General features: G+C 46.7%; 1 protein-coding gene across 1 annotated transcript in view; it reads right to left on the minus strand.

Moving 5' to 3' along the window:
- Positions 1-21,590, minus strand: part of LOC131211675 (hemicentin-2) — a 104,751-nt gene that overhangs the window by 52,816 nt on the left and 30,345 nt on the right. Inside the window, exons 3-4 of the mRNA XM_058205253.1 lie at positions 14,328-14,417; positions 9,456-9,623 (exon numbers count right to left, since the gene is read on the minus strand). Coding sequence (XP_058061236.1) covers positions 9,456-9,623; positions 14,328-14,417 — 258 coding nt within the window. The remainder of the gene's footprint in view (positions 1-9,455; positions 9,624-14,327; positions 14,418-21,590) is intronic.

The following is a 21,590-nucleotide window of genomic DNA, read 5'->3' on the forward strand; positions in this document are numbered from 1 at the left end:
GAGGTCAGCAGTTTTATTGGCGCGCCTTGCTGAACCCCTTCTTCTTCTGCAGCCCGTAAGACAACGGACGGTGCCGGTGAGGTGCTCACAGATTGAATTTAAATATCTTCTGCCAGAGTCCGTCAAATGTTTTGAAAAATTCATGAATCTTTGAAACGAACTCATTTGCCAAGTCGTTGGGAATCGTGAATCATTCGATGTTTATTAACTACAGGCGGGCGGCGAGTTTCGCTTCGCGCAAATTTGATTTAAAGAAATAAAATATGTAGAAAGGTAGATAAGAGATGGAATTTTTGATTTCTTAAAATAGACATCAAAACCGCAGCGTTTGTGTTACACAGCGTATGCCACAGTTGCAAAACAGTTATATCTTCATTAATAATTACCAACCGTAGATAAATGCATCGCAAAGACGCCTAACATAATTATTTGAAAAGCATTTTTGGAAGACAGGTTTCCTAAGGAAATGATTTCGTTTTGATGCGCATAGAATCTGTCGTGATGAATTCTTTAAATGAACTTTCAAAAATTAAACTTTTTATTTTATATAAGCACAAGATTTGCTTTCTAAAGTTAGTTTCTGAAGACACAAGTGGCAATTATATCTCAGTAATTTATCGAACTCCTCATACAGATAAAGAAGCTTTCCACATTATAGGAATACAATGCTTGTTACTTTGCTCCGTTTAAATATTTTATAACAAAAATCATCAAACATCGTTCGTTGGCAACGTGAAAAATTGCACCGAAAACTAGTTGATTGATCACATGATCACCTTCTTTCATCATCATCATCATCATCATCATGGTCACACATCTTTCAAAATACTTAATTTTTTCTGTTGTCGTTCGTTTCCACGTATAATTTCATAATGTGAACGAATGTGATAAATTCTTTTACAACGAATAAAAGAGATCGACCGCATCCGGTGTAGCAACTTAATGTGGCTAGATTACGATTATTCGTAGAATGAGTTATAGCCGTCAGTTCCGACTACGGCCAAAGCGCCATTCATGTACATTTTACAGAGCAACATGAGTCTGGTGATGGCTTTGGGGAAGAGTGCAATTACATTATTTCTTTACCTTCATTATTTGCACCAAACTTTGGCCCGGCTTTTGGGTCGTTTCTTTGAATTTATTCAAAAGCATGCTCGCCTTCGTCGAAACTATCCTACCACCGGTGCCGGAGCCTCAGTTCCTTCAATTTGCGAGAAGTTTAATTCCACCAACTTCTTGACCAGTTGCCACGGTAATCCACAATTCATGCTGCACAAACACACGGCTCCGCAACGCTGGTAGTAGATTTTATCACCAAACCAGCAACGAGACCACACTTTCTAACCGATGAGCAGCGTTGAGCAGAAAAGAAACAAAACTAGGAAAACATTCTCGTTAAGCTCAACAGAAATGAGCCAAACTTTGTGCGCCAACAACACGCCAGCCTCGCCCCGGGAAATTCTCGGGCTCGGTTTTCGTACTTTCTTTTGGGTGGGAAAAATTAGCAACTAAATCGGTCAGCTCCGGGGCGCTCTCCGGGGTTTTTCGCCAACCGGTAGTTTTCCGGTGAGCATTTTCCGATGGAAAGTTCCGATTTTTCCGGGTCCAGACAAAGCCGCGCACACCACCTCGCAACAAACGGCTTCGTTGTTGGCGAACCCATTTGTTCGGGGCGAGCGGTCGGGCGGCTTGGCTGAAAAACCGGACCAAAACTGGACCGAAATTCTGCAACATGCTTTATGTGCTCCGCCCGCTCTGAGCTGCCGTGTTTTCCGTGCTCCGAAGATGGTTTCCGTTTGCCGGCGCTACGTTTCTTGTGACGCCAGTGCGAACGTCTTTCTCTGGCCGAACTGGGAGGGTTAAAAGCGCGATAGAAGACGAAGCAAAGCGCAGCGCAACTTCCCGGGCTTGCCGCTCATATGTATTCATTTGAATAATTTAAGACAAACGTCCGGCCCGGGGGCATGCTACGTCACGGTGGATATGTTGCTACATTTGTCTCGAAGAGAGTGTATTTTTCGGGCCCCCCCGTGGATGCGTGAGCGGCAGTTTCGTGGCCAGCGACCGTGGAAAAGGCTCACAAGTAAATGAATGAATAAGTAACGCTTCCTTTCTGCCGGTCGCCAGGCCAGCTCGCCTCTCTTATGCTATTATGTTCATGTTTTATCTTCCCGTTGGGTCGACGCCCACTGGCGCATTAGTTTCGTAGCGTTCGAGGAGGTTCGTTCAATGCATTTTTAGGCCACAGCATCGCCAGTCGCCACAACGCTCGGGAAATTCTCGGGATTTTCTTCTTCTTCTTAGTTTGCGCCTTCTTGCTCCGGAGGCCACATTAAAATTCAACGAAAATCCACAAACCCAACATCCGGGCTCGGGAAGCCCGGGAGTGCCAGAATGCCTGCAAACGACCGCACGGCTTCTGCTGTTGCGCGTTGGAACGCGTGCCGCGGTCCTTCGTGCGGAACCGGTCACCAGGCCGTGTATCCTTCCGTGAGATGTTGTGCAGCTCCAGCCACCGAGTGGCGGCGAGTGTCGTGTGTTTAGAAGATAATTTTCGGGCCCCGACTTGGTCCCGTACCCCGAAGGGAGCCTTCGCCCATTTTTACGCTCCACAAGAAGCCGGTGATTTATGAGTGTTTTAAAAAGTACTGTTTACACCGGAGTCCGCCATCGTCCGTGCGTCTCCGGTGTTTGCCATCCTTCGTTGGCCTTTTCAAGCGCTCGGCACGGCCGTTGTCCTTTTCGCCGGCTTCCGGATATCCTTCTTTGGGATTTCCGGGAACCACTTCGCTCCGGTTTTTTGTGCTTTGTTTGTTTGATTTTTGTTTGCTGCGCTTCCGGTTCTGGTGAACTCATCGCCCACCTGTGCCCAGTGGCAGGTAGGAACTTTGGCGATAGCATCTTGGCCCCACAACAGCGGGCTTCAGTGTGAGGGGTTCGTCTGTTAACCCGCCGCAAATGCACAGCGTGTCAGGAGCAGTAGCGCTTGCACTCACTTAGCAAACACTTTGCGAACCCGTTGCTCATGCTAACGGCTTCAGATCAGGTGGCCCGATAGCCGGCGCAGTGGAAACTTTTCTTTTTTCACCACCCAGTGCAGGGTTAACACACTTTTATGCTGCCCACCGCTGCAACGGGCGCAATTCACACCCGAGTGCCGACCCGATTTAAATTGCAAATCGCTATGCATCGAACTGAAGACGCTTCGAAAGTGAACTCGCGCAGCTAGTGGTTCCACTTTGCATGGTGAAGATACTCGAAAAACGGAACGAAGAATCGTTTAACCGAAAGATGCTTCGGTTTAAAGGATAGCATAATGAACTAAATTTTCAGCAGCACTCAGCCGGTCTTGGGATTCTGGCTAAGGACATAGGATGTAGATTGCCTAAGAAACTTAAAGGACAAGCTCTCATTCGGTTTTTAGCATGATCTCGGTGAAGAACGTAGTCACAGGAAATGCTACAGCACTCGTCATCAAAACTACAGACACCTATTTGAGTATTTTTTCTCAATGGACAATTATTCTTGATGAGTTATTAGTATTTTAATTTTATGAATCTCCATTCCCAGTAGCGTCGTTTTCCAGTGCCGGACTATCTCGATCCCGGCGGAAGTTATTAGCACAGCCTCTGGCACGTGTGAGCATCGTTGTGGTTGCGAAATTGCCACCCGCAAAGCAGTCGTGTCCTTGTCCTTGACATCGAAAAAGCAATCTTCCGACAGGCTGACCAAAGTTGCAATTTTAGGTGACGTCCTTCACACCAAGTGTCGCAAGATACGCAACGGCAATAGGAACCGAGCACCGAACACCGTCCTGTAAACCAAAATTTGCAATCGAGTTATGTTTCAATTTCCTTCAACCAACAAGCCGCACGTCCATTGGCTGCGGGCCGTGAAGCATAGCGAAGCGCAACGCTTCGGGAACTGTGGTTTACGATCAATCTCCTGTCGCAGCATGTCGGTCGGATGGTTGGCCCCGCCGGACGGTAGTTGAGCCTGCGTCCCCTCTTGCCGCATAAATTGATGCCAGTTGATGGCGGTGGGTAGTTGCACCTGTTACATTTGCATTAATATGGAAATGGATGTAGTTTTCGCTCGGCAAGCGTCGTAACTACGGCGCGTGGTAGCTGCACTGATTTATTCTCGGTAACGGCTGCTTCCGCGATTTGCGATTCGTATCGTGAGCGTTAGATGTATGGGCGTTAGATTTGTGGCCCGCAAAACGATGGAGGGCTGAGCTTTAACGCTCCATTGTCTATTGTGATTGGGTTTTCTATTAAAGCACGCCATTTGTTGTGGTGTTACTTGAAGCCAGTTGCTTAGGGATGATGACATTAGAATTAGGATTCACATTTTTGAAGCAGGATCATACATTGCCACTCTGTACACGCTTCTCAAACTAGCATTTAGAACAATCCAAAATTCTCGATTACAGAAATGATGGTTTGCAAAACTCGACTAAGTTTTGTTCATGAAACGGTTATGATTTGGCTCGGAATCGGTTTGCGTCATGAATCAGTTCTGAACCGTTTTTGGTTCTGGTGTTGGTTAAGAAGAAAATCATCATCATTTGTATTAGAATTTATAATTGTATAAATTCATGTTTTTATTCCGTGTTTTTTTACGTTCCATTTTCGTGCACTTTTTTGTAGTCAAATAAACCCTGAGCCACCGAATACCACTTAATGAAATTGATTAAACTAATCGAATCTGGAAGTTATATTCGTTAACAGACAATCGAGCATTTTATATAATCCCCGGAAAATCATTTAAAACTGTCCGATTGGTTGAATGCCTTCTAAACAAGAATATTTCGAATTCGGCCCCACTATGTAAGTACCGCTTTTGCTTTCTTCTTGAGCTTGAACTGCTTTACTCCTATGCAGTACCAGTAGCTTCATATCGTCAGGGAAGATTCTGGCCTCCAGTACCCTCGAAGCACGATAAGGAAGCCAACTCCACACGACAGTTGGAGTTGGTCGACAGGTGAAAAAGGAAAAAAAGCTTTTTATTTCTGTACGAGCAGAAGCGCAGGTATCAGACACGTCGATCGAGAGCAACGCAAGGACCGTAGAGTTTTTGGTCGGAAAAGAACAGACCAAAAGCACCCGAGGAGTACCTAGTGATGTGCAGCTCGGTGCAGTAGTGGTGGCTCGGTGGCTTTCGGGGCCATCATCATCACCACTGCCAGCGTAACGTTATGAGTTTTCGCAGGCCCAATTTCAGGGAGCTGTTTGGGTCCTTTTTTGTGTATTCCTTCTTCGACACACCGTTCCCCCATTATCGTCCGAAGCCTGGCGCAAGATTAGTGGCTGTGTGGAATGGCGAAGGCGAAAAACTAGTTCTTTATGGAAAGAAAAAAAACCCGGACGATCCTGACGCTCTAGGAATGCTGGCTCGAGATGCTGGCCCAGCCGGAAAGCCGGAAGAGCTGAGAGCTTTATGATACGGGCAAAGCTGACGGGAAAATGAATAAGTAATTCCTTTGTCACGTGACCGGAGCTGTAGGTTCCGATGGCAGGGAAATCAGAACATGCACCGGCCGGCTGAGAAGATTAGTCCATTGACCGTAAGGCAGGGTGGAATGAACCGCTCCTAGGCGGCCCCAGCACCGGTTCTCACCGGTAAAAGGTAATCAGATTTGGTGGCCTTTCGCCAGAATGATCCTGGTCGGACGCTCTGTGCTGGAGGGCAGCCGTAGGCAACCCATCCCGTGCAGGATTATCCTCTGCACTCGGTGGCGTTTTTAAACTAACGTCACCAATCTCCCGTTCCTCATGATTGAAGTAATAAAACATTAGTACAGCTCAGGGTTATGCACTCCTGCAGGTTCCTGTAGCGGTAGCGAGGACTAAAATTTTAGTTTAATTTCGTGTACAGGTAAAATCAAGTCCTGTGGGTATTTTTCACTGATTGCACACATTGCTTGAAAATAAGCGCTAAATGAATGAACTCATACATGCCATCAAATGATTACTGATCGACTGCTTCTGAGCAGCTACAAGAGCATCAAATACTATTCCAACTTCACGGATTCGATACAAATTTCCACCGGCGTCATTCTCGGTGAAGATAAAATCGACTACTCAGTTGCTGGGTAGCTGAGTGGTCGATTCATACAACACACTTTCAATGTCGTCAAGGAGCTGCGATTCTTGAAGTAACATTTATTGCAACTTTCTACACCCGGAACAACCAGGAGGGAACTTGAGCAGTATTCTAGGGAAAAGAAGTCTTCCCCGTAGTCGCTCTCGAGCTTTTTTTTTGCGCCCGGGCGAAGTTCAATCCGAGAATGAAATAAGAGTACTGAGCAGAGCACGGTAAAGTGTTTCGTATTACCCAACGGTACGATAAAGCGGTTACTAAGCAGTGGAAGGTGTTGGCCACCTCCTAACCCGTTGGTGTCGAAGCTTTTGCGTAAGGGTTGCTACTTTTCGCGTGCACTCGGAATTGAAGGATCGTAAGACCTACAGGCAATTACTTGGCAACGTGGCACTCTTCCAAGGCATCAGGAATAACGAGTGAAGTGACGAGCAATTTAATCAGTGGTCGTGATGTTATAGGTGTTTCTGAAATACTTTTATATCCAATCTCTATCTTACATTAAGGTGTTGCCGGAATCGCGTTCGATGTTGATTGTCTGAATGGCAATTTCTTTGACGATCGCATCCAATATTGTAAATTTGTTTGAACAATGAATGCGGATCGTTATAATTCAATATTTTTCTTAATCCTAAAGTAGCGTCCTTTTCTCGAATTAATTTGACCTCATTTCTTCCGCTGGTGGTATTTCAGCCTGCAAGTCTCAGACTCACTTTGAAATGTCAAGAACCGATTTAAGGTCCGATGAAAATTTCTAGAACGGAAAAGTTTTCAAGCGTGTTTACATTACTTCATCAACCACGCGTAGGGCTTGGCGGACGGATACAGCAACCGTAGGCTGGAACCGTGTAAAACTTGACGCCGTCTTACGTGAGAAACGCGCCCCTCTAACGACCAGTTCGACTCGATGTGGGAGAATTTGTATCGAACTTCAAGTCGAACACCCTAGTTCCAGACACCGTTGGCATCGCCGAGAGAAACCGGTGAGCTCGAACACGTGTATTCCAACACGTGACGCGTACCGAAAGTTCTGGCGTTGCGTGCTGCACTTGGAATATTAAGTTACACGCCGGAAAGTTGCGCCCCAGAAGACGGGGGTTTTTCCACAGCGGGATACCGTGGGGCACAGTTATCTCATTGCATAGGATTCCGACCGACGTGTGGCCCGTTTTGCGTAATGTTACCAATCGTGGTTAACACCTGTTAGGATTTCATTCCGCTGCAAGTTCATTTGGAAGGGAAGCGCGATTGGTAAGACTTTCGAGTTGCTGATGTTGATTGAACTAATTGAGTCTGTATGTGCGTTCGGTGGGTTTTGGATGTTTTGGCGGAGGCGGTTAGAGAAAGTTGTTCAACTTTTGACATTTTCAGGCACAACACCCACCACGAACGAGCCGCATACTAATGAGAAGCGATCGCTAACTCAATTTTCACCAAAACCAGACTGCCCTTGCAGAGAGTAAATTTGAAAATAAATTACAACTCCGAAGCACGAAATTGCAACCTTTCCGAACGTTTCCATTATTCCCGGAGGATTTTAGGTTATCAATCAAAGCGCGACTTCCGTTGCTCCCTCAGGAATTGGGAGAACGAACGTACCGAAAATAATGATTCACCTACAATCAAAATAACCTAGAGCTGGGCCGCTGAGCTGAAAACATTTTTCAATTATCGTAAGCTCTGTTGCTTAGCACGAAAATTCATTTTGCGTATTGCAGCCTACGGGCGCCATGTTTCACTCACTTCACTTTAGGCGCTTTGATGTGCCAAGATGTGCATCGAGGTTGCTTGTTTTTGAAGCGTTTAATTGAGCGTCCAAAGTGGTCCTTACCAGCGCCCGTAAGGTCGGTGGGTGCTTGAGATGAAAACATTTGGCCTCGGTCTTCATATTTCTTACGGCGAACCCAGTGGCAGAAATATAATTACGAAGAGATTAAAAGATTTAAAACCTCATTTTCGGTAATATCGCAGTTACGGCGAAGTCGTTCATTCGTTACGTGTAAGCAGCGCATATTTGCACACACATCTAATGGTTTCGGTACCGACAGAGCATGAAGAATTGGAGTAACCTAGTAAACTTCATATCCGCCTCGATTTTCATAACCGTGCCATCCCATTCGCACCGAAAAAGCATTTTCGCTCACGTTTCTGGCCACCTCGCGAGCATCGACTGTTGGTTGGAAACTTTTGCCAACCCCGGCACTACTTGCTAGTTGCGTGGGGCCTTTTCATCTCTTCAAGCAACAGCTCTCGGCAAGCCAGCTAGTTTCCACCATCCGGCAACTTATACTCCCTTTTCAGGGTGAGCAAAATTTCCCTTTTCTTATGACATCACCAACACGACTGCACGGCCAGCGTTTATGTCTGCTTCGGGATGAAAGTTTCTTTCGGTGGCATCTGCTAGCAACGGTCGGGGCCACGGGATTTGGGGATAGTTTCGTGGCTGAAGACCGCATTGCTTTGCTTGGAGTAAGTGAGTGTTTAAGATCTGTCGAAAACTGAAAGCATGTTGGGTGAAGTTTGCCATCCGTTCACCATCTGGTACTGACGCACAGAGAATCAAGTGTCGAAAATCTTAATGGTTACCTTACGCCCGAATGCTGTTGATTCCGTATTTTCCAAGAAGTCTCTTCAAAGAAATGTTACAATATCAGCTAATGAAGATAGAGTAAAGTTCTCCAAAGCGGCTTGTTAAGTTTCGTGCTTGATCATGTCGCTATGTGTTCATATTTTTATACAAAATGGCTCACAAACTGCTTTGTCGCTTCATGAACTAGTATTTGCAGTCTTCACAAAGCTTTCAAAAATAAATCTACTTCAGACTGAATTGACATAAAATGTATGTGTCTTCGACTATTGAGATCCCATTATCTTATTTTCCATCCGGATTCCCCGATGAGGAATATATAAATACGTAAAAATAAAAACCTAACGTATCTTTTCAAATTGATTTAAATCAGATATTAATTGAAATTTTATTATAAGCGTGGTTTCCAAAAGTCCGGTTATAATCTCGTCCGAATAATATTTACCACTTTGCTGAATCCTTATCCAAAACTGGGCTTTACTGAAACAATAGTTCTGATATCGATGAAGATATTGCAATTGATTCCTATTCATAAATATAATCATTCACTCAATTTGCGTTGATCGGTGAGAAATTGTGTATTTAATGATCCGTGACCGCAAGCAATCAAACAAGCCCGATGGGGCCTTTTAACAAAACGCAAACAAGTCGTACTCGTCGAAGGTCCTCGAAAACAAGGGAGAGGGATGGGAGCCTTCACATATCCTGCCGAAACCCACCCAAAACCCTGTGCCCCAAAGCTGGAACTGTTGCTCGAAATACTCACTTGACACTCGTAGGTACCGTGATCCCGGCGCTGTACGAACTTGATCTGCAGCGTCCACGTGTTGGAGCCGGGCGTGTGAAGAATCGCAAACCGCTCGTCGTTGGTGTACATCTGCGCCCCGGACGAAAGGATATGCCAGTCCCGCCGTCTGATCCATGAAATTTGATTCTGCCCCGGCCGCGGTCGGTAGTGGTCAACAGAAGCATCGAATCGATTCCGGAGTTCCGACGTCCGGCCGATGGACGAAGTTGCGTCCCAGGGCGCAATCGGGATCGGGGTGGGTGGTGTGGAGCGCATGATGTTTTTGGCGCGATTATGGAATGAAAGAAACACACAAAAACCACAACACAATAGAGCATAAGTATCCGATGAACCGTGTGATCGACGATCGGCGATAAATCTTGCGGGCATTTAGTAAATAATACGGTTGAAAAGGCGCCGCTAGGATGAAGCTCTACTCTAGGGGCTCCGAAAGAAAACCGAACAGCAGTCCCCCCGGAAAGGAGGGAATGGGGAAGGAAACCATCAGGAAACATCTCCACCAGCGGCCACATTATGGTTTCGAGTCATGTTTTTCGTCACGAAATTCTTTGCCAATATGCTGCCGTGGAGGGCGGAGTCCTGGGCATCGGAAAATCCGGCACCGAGCGTCGGGCGCAACCGAATAAAGTTCAAAATGAGGGATGAATATAAATGAGTTTGGCCAGAACTTCCGGCGGAATGGGTGGGCAGTGGATCAGGACTGGGTGTTGAAGGAATGAAATATATCTTCGTTTTATGTTTTCTCTCGTTTTTCTACGGCCGAAAAGGTTAAATGTTTTTGCTTCTCCCGTTGATCGAAGGGAAATGAGCATTTCCGTTGGCCAAATTTTAGCATATTGTCGACCGCATGGGCATCACAACCAACGGAGCGTGTTAAATAAAGTTATCAAGCATTTTCAAAGATGTTGAATCGCTCGAGGATCATGTAATAATTGAAACAATATTATTTAGCAAAAGCAAAACGAACACCGTGATGAGGGACTGACAGCCGCTTTAGGGCTGACTTAAACAAACCTCATACATGACGCTCGTAACACCTTCAACAAACCGCCGAAGGATTATCCAAATAAAATGCACACCATCGTATGGTAACCCCTGACAAAGGATCTGTCGTTGATCTGGGCACAAAAAAACATAGAAACGTGTTGCTACATTCGGTGTCAGAATTTGCCGCCAATCATATCTCGGCTGTTCCAAGAATCAATCTCGTCAGCTTGCGCTGGGGGAATGAAATCTTTTTTTTTCCATTTTCGTATGCATTTTAATATTCTTTGCCAGGATTTGTTCTCTTCCCTAGCGCTTTCATAAGGCTTTCGACGCCTCCCAACGATGATGTAAAAAGTCGGTAGCTTCGTCGGGTTGCGAAGAAGCATAGCTCAAGCTGACTGGCGGCACCCATCATCATCCATCGTCCCCGTACATGGGCTGCAGGATCAACGCTCCCGTTGTTTTGTCTCCCACAACTCACGCACACCCGTCTAGGCGTTTCGCTCACCGAAACCGGATCCAACGTCAAACGCCTGCAGCGCACCACTTTTTGCCGTTTCCTTATTGGGGAGCAATCAATACATTTGGTGGAAAATAAATATCTCCATCCAGTATCGGGGAAGGAAATAAATCTTGATTCACTGTTGATTGTTTTCTTTTGCTCGGCCCCATGCTTTTTTGAGGGGCCGCACATCGAGCCGTCCTTTTGCTTGTTTGCTGAGCTTGGGAAAGTAAGAGCCACGGAACTGGGCCAACTTACGAGCACGATCCTGGCCGGGGCTGCCCCACTCCGGTAGGCGGAAACAACCACTTTCGGGAGGATTGCAATGATTTTTATTTCCCATCCGGAGCGATGATATTTTTTCGACAGGTTCCAGAGTCTCTTCCCGAAACTTGCCCCTTGACTTCGTTAGCAAGGTAGAGTGCGCCTGCATGTAGGCGCACACCGCACAGCACCCGCTTCCGGAGCCCCGGAAGCGGTGCATCCGAGAGATGGCGAAATCCGATTTGAGAAATGTGGGCGCATGCGAGCGAAATAAAAATGGCGCAGATTTATCTTACCACCGAGTTTAACTGCCTGCCAGACATGGCGGTGATGGTTGCGAACCGTTTCCCGTTGATCGTCGCGTGGCAGCGTTAGCGGGAGCTTCCGGTCGACCGTTAAATTGCTAACCCCTCGGGGCGGGCCTGAATGCTCGCTTCCGTGTTGGCTAGAGAGGTTTACTTTTTTTTTCACCACAATCTTGCTCCGATCTCACCGAAATGAAAACGGTCGCTGCTCGCTGCCGGCTGCGGCTTACGAGCATCGAACCAAAGTTCACAGCTTCGCGACTCAACGCGCACTTAATGCTCTACTTTATCGCCAATCATTTTTCCTAATGCCCACGGCAACACGAAACCTGCTGCCCTACGGGACCCGTGCTTTGTCTGTGCCGATATTTTATGGGTTCATCGAGCGAAAAAAAAAGGCAAAATTATCAGCAACGATGGAGACATATCCATCACCATAAGCTGCGCCGGAAGCGCCGTCTTCGGAGATTCTCGCACGCGAGATAGGCGAGTCAACAATCGCGAGCACTCTAACGGCCGCGACCATAACTGGCCGTTGGTAATCGAATTGGACGCACAAATCGCCGTTTCACCGTTGCCTCTGGATGGGGATTATTTATGAGATAATATTGAAATGTTACTGCCGACAAATTTTGGAACAGCTTACGGCTGCTGCTCGATTTGTCGTTGGTGTACTGACTGTGATTAATTTGTGTCACAATCTTGTAGGTGCTACGTACCGTATGTTGAGCTTATGATTGAAAATTGTATGCGTTTTTTTTCAATATTTCAATTGATTTCATTAATTTAGTTGATGATTGAAAAGTAGTATACAGAATCGTTGGTAAAGTGAGAAGACGATTTTGAGCCACTAAACCTACTGCAAACAAAAAACTACTTTAAACACACGTTTAATCAATGAAACATCACACTTCAATATGCGGTACAAAACCTATCACTAAGTGGACGATGGTATCCGCTTGCCGAAACAAGATACGTGATTTTGCGCTCACGTGACACATGCTTGTGATAAAACGTACCTAAGGCCACAGAATTTGGCGACAAACAGCGACCGTTTGCCAAATTACTCCGATGCCAAATTTCTAAACTGGCAAAGTTGTTTTAATTACACTTAGTTAAGGGGAAAGTTTCGACAGGCAAGGGTAACCCGAATCGGTTACTGTATTCACGACAGAAAACCTCGGGACCCACATCATAGGTCATGATCCTGTCAACCCACCAAACGGAGGATGGGCGAAGGACGATTGGTGTAGCGAAATGGTCTGCGGCACTGCACGTTTCGCAGACGGTGGTAGATCACGGGACACGTCGTAGGTCATGGGGCAAAAGGTTGACATACCCATAATTGTGGGTTCCCGAGGCCGCTGCGACTGTCACGTTCGGGTGTGCACCGCGCGACTGACCTATTGCCATGAGCAGGCCGACCCAACGTCGTGACGACGAAGCTGCACTTTAAATGGGCGGCAAACAAAACGACAAAGTTCTGTTGTTCGAGCTCATAAATAATCGTTGGTGTATGCAAATGTTGATTTTGAAATATGAAATAGGCGACATAATGTAAGCACGTTCGTGTATTAACATAACCATGAGGTATTGTGTTGCACTCAACTTGCCATTTTTTTTTTGTTAAGAATGTTTTATCGACTTTCTACGTAGCATTTTGGGCCACAGTCCTTCGTTCGGAGTACGCTGCCAAATTCGGTGCCCATTTCAAACATTTACTCAATCCATTTCGTTCCGCATTTAAAAGTGGCAACCGAATTGCACCGTGCATTTGCACCGTTTGCAGACCCCCCCGGCCTGTGGCACACTGGAAATGAGCAAAACACCGAAGGTATAATCCTAATGCCGGCGGCTCTGGAGCCCACCGGTAGCGGATCCGGCAGCAGATTTGCCGTCACATAAATTTCCCTTTCCACCGAACAACGATCGATGCGAACGATTTTCCAAGCTTCGAATTTTGCGCAAAATGGCCAATTTCATGCAAAACGTCGCTTCGACGTTTGCGGTGCCCGTTCCCCGGCGTTTGAATTCGGCTTTTCGGGACACATAGGACCGGGGGATCTGGGGGGACCGTAATAACCCCATCGGTGGCGCAGTGAAAGTTCCTCGGAAGCAACATTTTTGGCTCGCCTCGTTCATGGCAGCCCAAAAGTGCTGCGCCAATGCTCGAGAGAGGTCAACATGCTTTTTGGCCGCGACGGGGCCTAATGAGAGTAAATTTTGAAGGGAAATTGGTATAGTTTTTTGTTGCGGAAACTATCGCTCAAAGATCAAAGAGGAATGCTTTGCTGAAGCATGATAAGTTCTCAGTCACTTTTTATTCTAATCTATGTTTTTATATCGCACAAAAAAATTGCGAAACATGCGTGCAATTTCATTTTCCAAATCATTCTGAGTTTTTTTTAATTACCATTTGACTTGATCTTATATTTACACATCTGAAATGTTTCAGTTTCTACCAGGCTGGTGAATATTTTGTTCTACAACATAAAATTATTAAGAAAAAAATATAGCCCGAGTAAAAGTAAAACATAATTCTCACAAACTAAGTTTCTAAACTTATGATGCATTCGGAATTGCATTAAAAACGTGAGAAAGAAACTGCAATTGCATACGGAACTGCATTCAGGGAGGTTTTCTTTGGGTGCACGTTTGAACGTTTGGTGCAAAACGAGGGTCTAATGGCTAACGCGTGTTACGGATGTGGTGATGGATGTGTGTTTGTGATACTACGGTGTACAGGAATGCAAATCGAACACTTAGACAAACCCAATTTACACCCACTCTGTCCACGCCGGCCACTTTGCACACCAGAAACGCGACTCCACCGAGCTGGACGGTTGTGTTGTGCGCCATCACCTGCAAGTAGAACGTGGGAAGAAAAACACACGGTTAGAGAGAGAGAGACTGGGAAAGGAATTGAGAGAGAGAGAGAAAGAAGTGAGTTTGATAATTGGCACAAATATAAATTACACCTGGGGCGAAAGATGGGCGCCGCCCACCCCGATAGATATTTGTATAATCATCATTTATCTTTCTGATTGATGAGCGCGGTTTCGCTAATGTTGCGGCCATCCGTCAAAGCAAGATTCAAATGTCACCGTGACGACAGATAATAGGAGCTTGTTCCTAATTGTGGCTCTCTAAGGGATCCCCGCGCGGATTGCCATTGCTTAATGAATTTCATCAAGACGCATTACGCAGCCGCGATGATGGATTCGGATCGGTGACAACCGAGTAAGTACATAAAAAACTGCCAAATTTAAATACTATTTTTGGTAGTCACGGAAAAATGTTATTTATTCGAAATCACAATGAAATAATAGGGTTAAAAATAGCACAATTTATTTACTCTGGATAACCTAGCCCACGTTGAGACCTACGCTTTGTTTTTGCAGTTGGCATTTCTGCCGGCTACGTAAAGTTGTGGAAATCACGAATCGCGAGGCACGAATATAAACATCCAGTTTGTGGATCTATACAGATATCGATCCCTCAGAGTCCTACCCAAGGGCCTGGTGTACACTTTGACCCATAAAACGATGCCCTTGGCTTGCATCGTACGAGGGCCACCCCTCACGAAAGCCGTTCCAGTTTTCGACCCACGCTGCTGCAGTCAATATTTGTTTGGAATCGAGTTATATCCAGAGCATCGCAGCTACACTTGTTTGCGGTAAGTAAATATGATTTCAATCATTCCTCATTCTATCCATTGCGAGGAAACGCTGACACTTGGCAATAGATATCCGCAAGCTCTAAAATTTCTGGCTATTTAGTTTGATTTTCCTAACCGGAAATCGTATTCGGTGGATTTTTACGTTTGAAGCGTGCAAGCCTAAATCAGTTCTATTACAACTTCCGCTACAATTCGACCCATAATAACAGTAAATAACGTGTGTGTGTTGTTCTAGTACTTTCCTTTTTAAAGAGTCGTTCAAAGAACAGGCATAAAACACATTTTCTTTGCTCCCGGAAGAATAAAAACTAATTGGCAAATTACCATATTTTGACAAGCGGCACTGAGCCGGCCCCCAACATTAGCACCTGCAGCTAAATTTCAATTTCCTTTCTTCCGTTTTTTTTGTGTTCCTGGCCCTGATGGTTATCGTAAATTTTGCTTTTCCACTTTCACCACGTCATGGGCCGACTTTCGTTCACTTCCGCTAACGAATATCAATGCCACCGCCAAGCACGAACATCGTTTAGACGGGAAGTGTCAGATTGCCGTACTTCACTCTTCGGCTCGGTGCCGCATATTGGACCGGGTTTGAGTAATGGATTTCCTCGAATGTTTTCGGTTTGTCCTCGGTGGCTTTGTCCGGTCCGGCCAGTGGCAAAGGGTGAATCATAAAATGGCCGCTTTAGGAAGGCGAAAAACCGTACGCCGCATTTGTCACATCCGGGAAAGTAAAAGTTATGGCAACGAACTGATATTATTATTCTATCACCCACAAGTGTGCGCACTTGTCATACGTTTACGTGATGGAGAGCATATTTTTTGCCCTATTCTGTCAGGCGTTTACGCCAAGTTCCAATTGCTTTCTCGATGGTCGTCTATTTTACATTTAGTTCGTACCCTCCCATAATGCACCGAGCACCGGTGACAGTAAATCATGATGTTTAATGGATGGTTTCATTTGCAGCGATAGCTTGCACATGACGTTGGGCACAGTGGGTCACAATGCCATGCACTAAGTGTGAAAATAAACCGACAAACCGGACAATATTTTAAAGCAACATACGAATTTAAAGCTGTAAGCAGAGTTCACGGGGTTTAAGCAACAAATCAAAACAATAGGCCTGGCTTTATGAGGAAGGGTTGGGCTAACGTTTTTGGTTCTGCGATCAGATTGTTGTCAGGAAAAACGTCATTCTAAACATGGGTTCCACACAAATCCTTCTCTCTTCCTGAAACAGTCTTGCAGCTTTTGCTGTTGGCACGGATTCAATTGGCCAGGCGTTGTGACACTTCACAACGCCTGGCAACAAAACATTCATCAGCATATTCGTTTTCATGCCTAGAAAACAGGCAATAAGTCCGTACACTTTGCCTAGTGCTACGCAGGCCGATGAGAATAGTGTTTCCAACATCATGTAACATGTGACATGTTCGGTAACACATATTTAAGTGCACCAAAAAGCAACGCAAGAAACGCAGAGACATTGTGAAGAGCCGAGAGAAGTTAATTTTTCACCCAGACCTAACCGGGGTTCCGGCTGTGCTGGATGATGAACGCCTGCGGCTTAGGACTCACCGTTAGCCTTGTGCGAAAGTTGGCAAAATTATGGGTCACACACCAATCGAATGGATGTAGCCCACAAGAGCCCACCCTAGCAAGTGGGCCCTGTGCTGGCCACACCGGGTCAATGGCGCGTGATGATCCAGTGTTATGGTTTGCAATTTTCCAACGGTTTATCTGGAGCATTGAGTGCCTGGGTTACCTTCACGTGCAACGTTGGCCTCCCGTCGCAAGTTGTAGCATAACTAATGTGCTTCTGCAATATGCTGCCACAAATCACACATGCTGTTCGCCTCGAAAGTTCGTCGTCTGATGGGCACGAAGGCTAAACTTTGGCCTTCTTTAAAACAAGTAGATAACTGTTTGCTGGAACTCACTTTACAGTAGCAATTACCTTGGCCGAAGGAAATTGAAGAATCAACTCGCGTTTTCCCCCCCTGATCCACTTCCATTTCGAATGGACCCTTCTTTGGTGGACCGCGTAGGCAATGGTAAAATATGTAGCCCTGCAGTGGCACCGCCGTAAATTGCCGTACATTATGAAGCTCGTTTGAGAAAGTCCGTTTTTCCGGGCGAACTTTCTACCAGGCGAAGAACGGAGCATAAAAGTGCCCGCTTTTCACCCATCGCTCCCGGCGATCCTTTACCCTTTTTTGGTGTGCTCCAATGTTTGACTTTCATTTCCATTCGGCATCAAACTCAAATGGCATAATCATTGGATAACTTTCCACTCTCGAGCGGAACGATAAAAAGTTAATGCGCCCGTCCGTCGGTCGGGCGGGTCGGTCGACGGACGGGACCGGGAACAACAGGGAACAAGTTTCGTTTTTGTTTCGTTTGACAGGGTGCGATTTGTGAATAGTTGTGACGGGCACAAGACACAACATAAGAAAACATTACCACGGAGCACGGGACCGGAGAGACAGACAGGGACCGGGTTTTGGGTCTGCTTTTTTTTGTGCTCTGATTTCATCAACACGACCGCGGCCGTTCGACAGCGGCTCGAAGGCTTATCTAGGACCCCGACATTACTGCCACCAGCTCGGTGGTGTCATTAAACTGACGGCACTACCCGATAGCGCCGTCGCCGTCGTCGTCGACACCAACTTCGAGTCAAGAAACACGGGAAGTTGTAATGTCGGGAACAATTTGTGAAATTGAAAAACTTTGCACCATTACAGCGTGTTGCGCCGCCCGCCGGAGGGTGGCAAAATCAAATGATGCAAAAGTTTCCGCTCCGGCTGCTGCTGGATGTTTCTGTAAAACTCTTCGCCCTTCACGGGTGACGCACGGGCTTTGGGCCCGTCGTGATGAGCCTGGCGGATTCCCGGATCGACTCGGCGAACCCGAGCGTCATCGATCGAGAGTACATCAAAATACTATGCACGGAGAGCGCTCTTCGGCCAAAACGAGCGCCTGCGACTTCCGGTGACTTGCCACCACCGGTGGGCCGTGTTTTTCTTTCTTACATGTTGTCTTCCGGTTCCGGGCGTGGTGATAAAAGTGTCACCAGACTACTCACCGGGAAACACCCTGATCGCGTGTACGGGACACGTGCTGTTGTCATGTTCCGACCGGGACGGGGCACTCCGTCGCGACACCGGCGGCCCTCGGAGTGGCGCGGACATCATTTGTTTCCGGTGCTTCGCATGGCCGGGCCGAGTCGGGGGTTCGGCTTGGCCCGGTGCTCCAAAAGCGTGTTGAAATAGCTATTAAAACACACAAACCATGAGCCGTCAGTCCGTTAGCACCGCATAACGGGAGCCATTCGGTTCCGTGCCGTTTGCTTGGCGCAAAGCTCGCGGGAAGTTTGTAATTAATTTTTACCATTGAATGCAAAGTGCGGCGTGCCGAGGCGAACGCGACGAACACGTTCCAATCGATCAGATGATCTGCTTACGGGTGAGACGGTGGCCGGGGAGGGCCCGTGGGCCCGGGGGTGTTCGCAACATGACAGAAGTTTAATGAGATTGTCCCGGGCCGGCAGCCGGGTACCGGAAGTTCGTCTGCGCCCCCTAACCAGCACGGGGGTTGTGTTCGCATAACTTTTGCGAACAACCTGAAAGGGTTGTTTTTTTTCTGAAAATGGAAAAGCGCTCCTTTTGTCGAACCAAAACGGGGGGGCTTCGCTGCCGGGCGGAACACTCGAGAGAGCGGGGAGTGAAACGCCCAACGGGTGAACTCAAATTATGCTTCGATAGAAATAGAACGCATTCGGTTGACTGGTTGGTGGTGGCACCAGTCGTTTTGCCACGAAACGTTTGACAACAGTGAACTGAAAGTGTTGCTAGTGAAACCAGGATACTTCTAATGGGATCTGAATTTCGTTTGTATGCTTTTGAGATCTCGTTGAAGATCTTCTTTTCAACAGAGCATGAATGGTTGAAAGCGATCCGTAACTCATTTATAGAGCGTTGAGCTGGAAAGGTTGTTGGAAATCGAATGAACCAACGAATTTGTTCTGATTTTTTCCGGGCATCGCAGGTGCAGCTCTTGGCGTGATTTTTTATTGCTCTGCTGCTTCAAATTTATGTCCTGGGGTCTGGTCTGATTTTATGCTGTAGCTGTCATCTGGTGGTTGAGTCTCTGACACGAGCAACACGAGCAGAACACCGTCGCCTCTAAATACATTGGGCCGCTAGTCAACCAACGATGGCTCGAAAGGCAAAACTTTTGCCCATGTATGAAAATACATATACTGGCAACATCTGGAACAATGCAGCCCTGTTGACCAACATCATGTGCAATTAGAAACGGAGCATCACTAGTTGGCCATAAAAACATTCACATTCGACAAACCTGGTACAGGGAACAAGCAAAACAAATTCGACAACAACGATACAACAATACACCATCAACATCTAACAGTTGAAATTGCCCAGGAAAAGGCCAGCCACTTGTGCCGGAAATGCCATATGTGAACTATAAAATTTAAATTTAATATATGAGGCCCAATCCGCTCTTTAGAATGATTGAAACAAAACCGTTTAGGCCACTAAAAGTGGATTAACGAGTTGCGAGCGTTATTTCTTTTGGATTGGTCCATTCATCTTTTTTACATAAACCGTTTTAATGAATGAGTTTGAGTTATTTCAATATTATTCTGATAAAAAATTGGATTGAAGTGTTTGTTATGTGATATTCTCATGAAGGCAAGAAAAAGTAATACACTGCACGAACGTGAAACGTATCCTTCTTCGAGTGTAAGAATGGCTAGAATGGCTTGGAAAGAGCCTTGTTGTGTTTACTGTTGACAATATTGTGACTAAGCCGTGCCCTAATGAGTGGACGAATCCCTGGGAATATGGTACCATTGACTGATGCTCACAGATTGATCAGCGAACATAGAAAAGTGTTATTGTCGCAACGAAGAAAAGGTTGCTTGTTTGGTTTGTGTGTGTTCTCAGTGTCAACATACTCAGATTCCCGTGATGTAGCACATAACGATTGGTCAACTGCAAATACGTCAAGTACGCTCCGGCCTGATTCGCGAAAATCATATCCACATTATATCATGGAATGTCGTACGGCAGCGTTAAACTAACGACAGGTCATTGTACGGAAACAACATCACAGCGCCAGACATCGCATTTCTGTGGAAGGCAACTCACTTTTTGGCCGGTTGTCCGTGGCAATATTAGAAGTTGAAGAGTAATGACCCTAAGGCATCACTGCAAAATGGACAAAATACGTGTAATAAAAATAGAACTTAGAAAGATTAAGGTCCGTTCGACCTCCGGTCAAGCCAGTTAACATGTGGCCTACGCGTTCCGTTGACCTCTCATGACCTCTCACCTTCCACGGCGGTGTGGAAAATAGTTTCCAGTGCGTCGCGGGGGAACAGAAAAACTTTTCCATACACCACCAATTGAGCAGAAAATTGGGAAATTGATTTCCCACCCAGTGGGGGGCGCGCTGGGTCGGTACGGCCCACCAACCGCCCATCGGTTTGCAGATTTGAATCACATGCTGCGGTTGATTTCGTCCGGACTGGCGACCAGGCCGCAAAAAAAAAACGCTTACGTGCGCCATTCCGAGCCGCCTGCCCTTCGGGAGCCGACCCGAAGTGGAAAGGAGGTCGCGGCACGTCGGACGGGCAGTAGCTTCCGGTTTCTGTCGGGGTAAACGGACCGACGAGGGAGTGGCAGCTGCCCTCCCCGTTTTTGGGCAGATGGGACAGAATTTAGTTGCCGGGGCTTGCTTGCTTCCTCCTTCCGTCCGCTTTCCTCCCTCACCCACTAATCACCGGAAGTGTCGGCGTTCGAACGTGCGGAAGAAAGGAAAGTGACATTCTCGTGCCGCCGGTCCGAGCAGGGGGGGGTGCCAGGGGTCTTAACCGTTCAAGTTTCACGGTTCCCTCCCAACCAACGGGGCAGGGCGTGAATGTGGCGTGGACGAAAATTACCCCCAAAACAAGCGAAATCTAAATGACAAATGACCCAAAATGATGGCGACGGTTCGCCGATAGTTGGGTGGCCGGTGGGAAGTATGGTGGGCAGGGCAGTGGCACCATGGGGAAGATAAATTGATCGGCAAGAGAAATATAACCTCAACGTGCCCGATCGGCCATTCGCCCGCCGCGCTGCCTTGACCACCAACGCTAAGGATCTTCGCCAGCTGTCACTTGGAAAGAAAGCGCAGAGGCAGAGCGAGAGAGCGAGAGAGAGAGGGTCGAGCATCGAAGAGGAGGTCCTTTTTGCAACAACAAAAACCTTGCAGACACACACGCACGTACCGAAGCAAATTCGATGAAAGGTGTTTTCTGCACCTTCGTCCAACTAGGCCAAGGTAC

This window comes from Anopheles bellator, chromosome 1 (genome assembly GCF_943735745.2).
Source record: "Anopheles bellator chromosome 1, idAnoBellAS_SP24_06.2, whole genome shotgun sequence".
NCBI lineage: Eukaryota > Metazoa > Arthropoda > Insecta > Diptera > Culicidae > Anopheles > Anopheles bellator.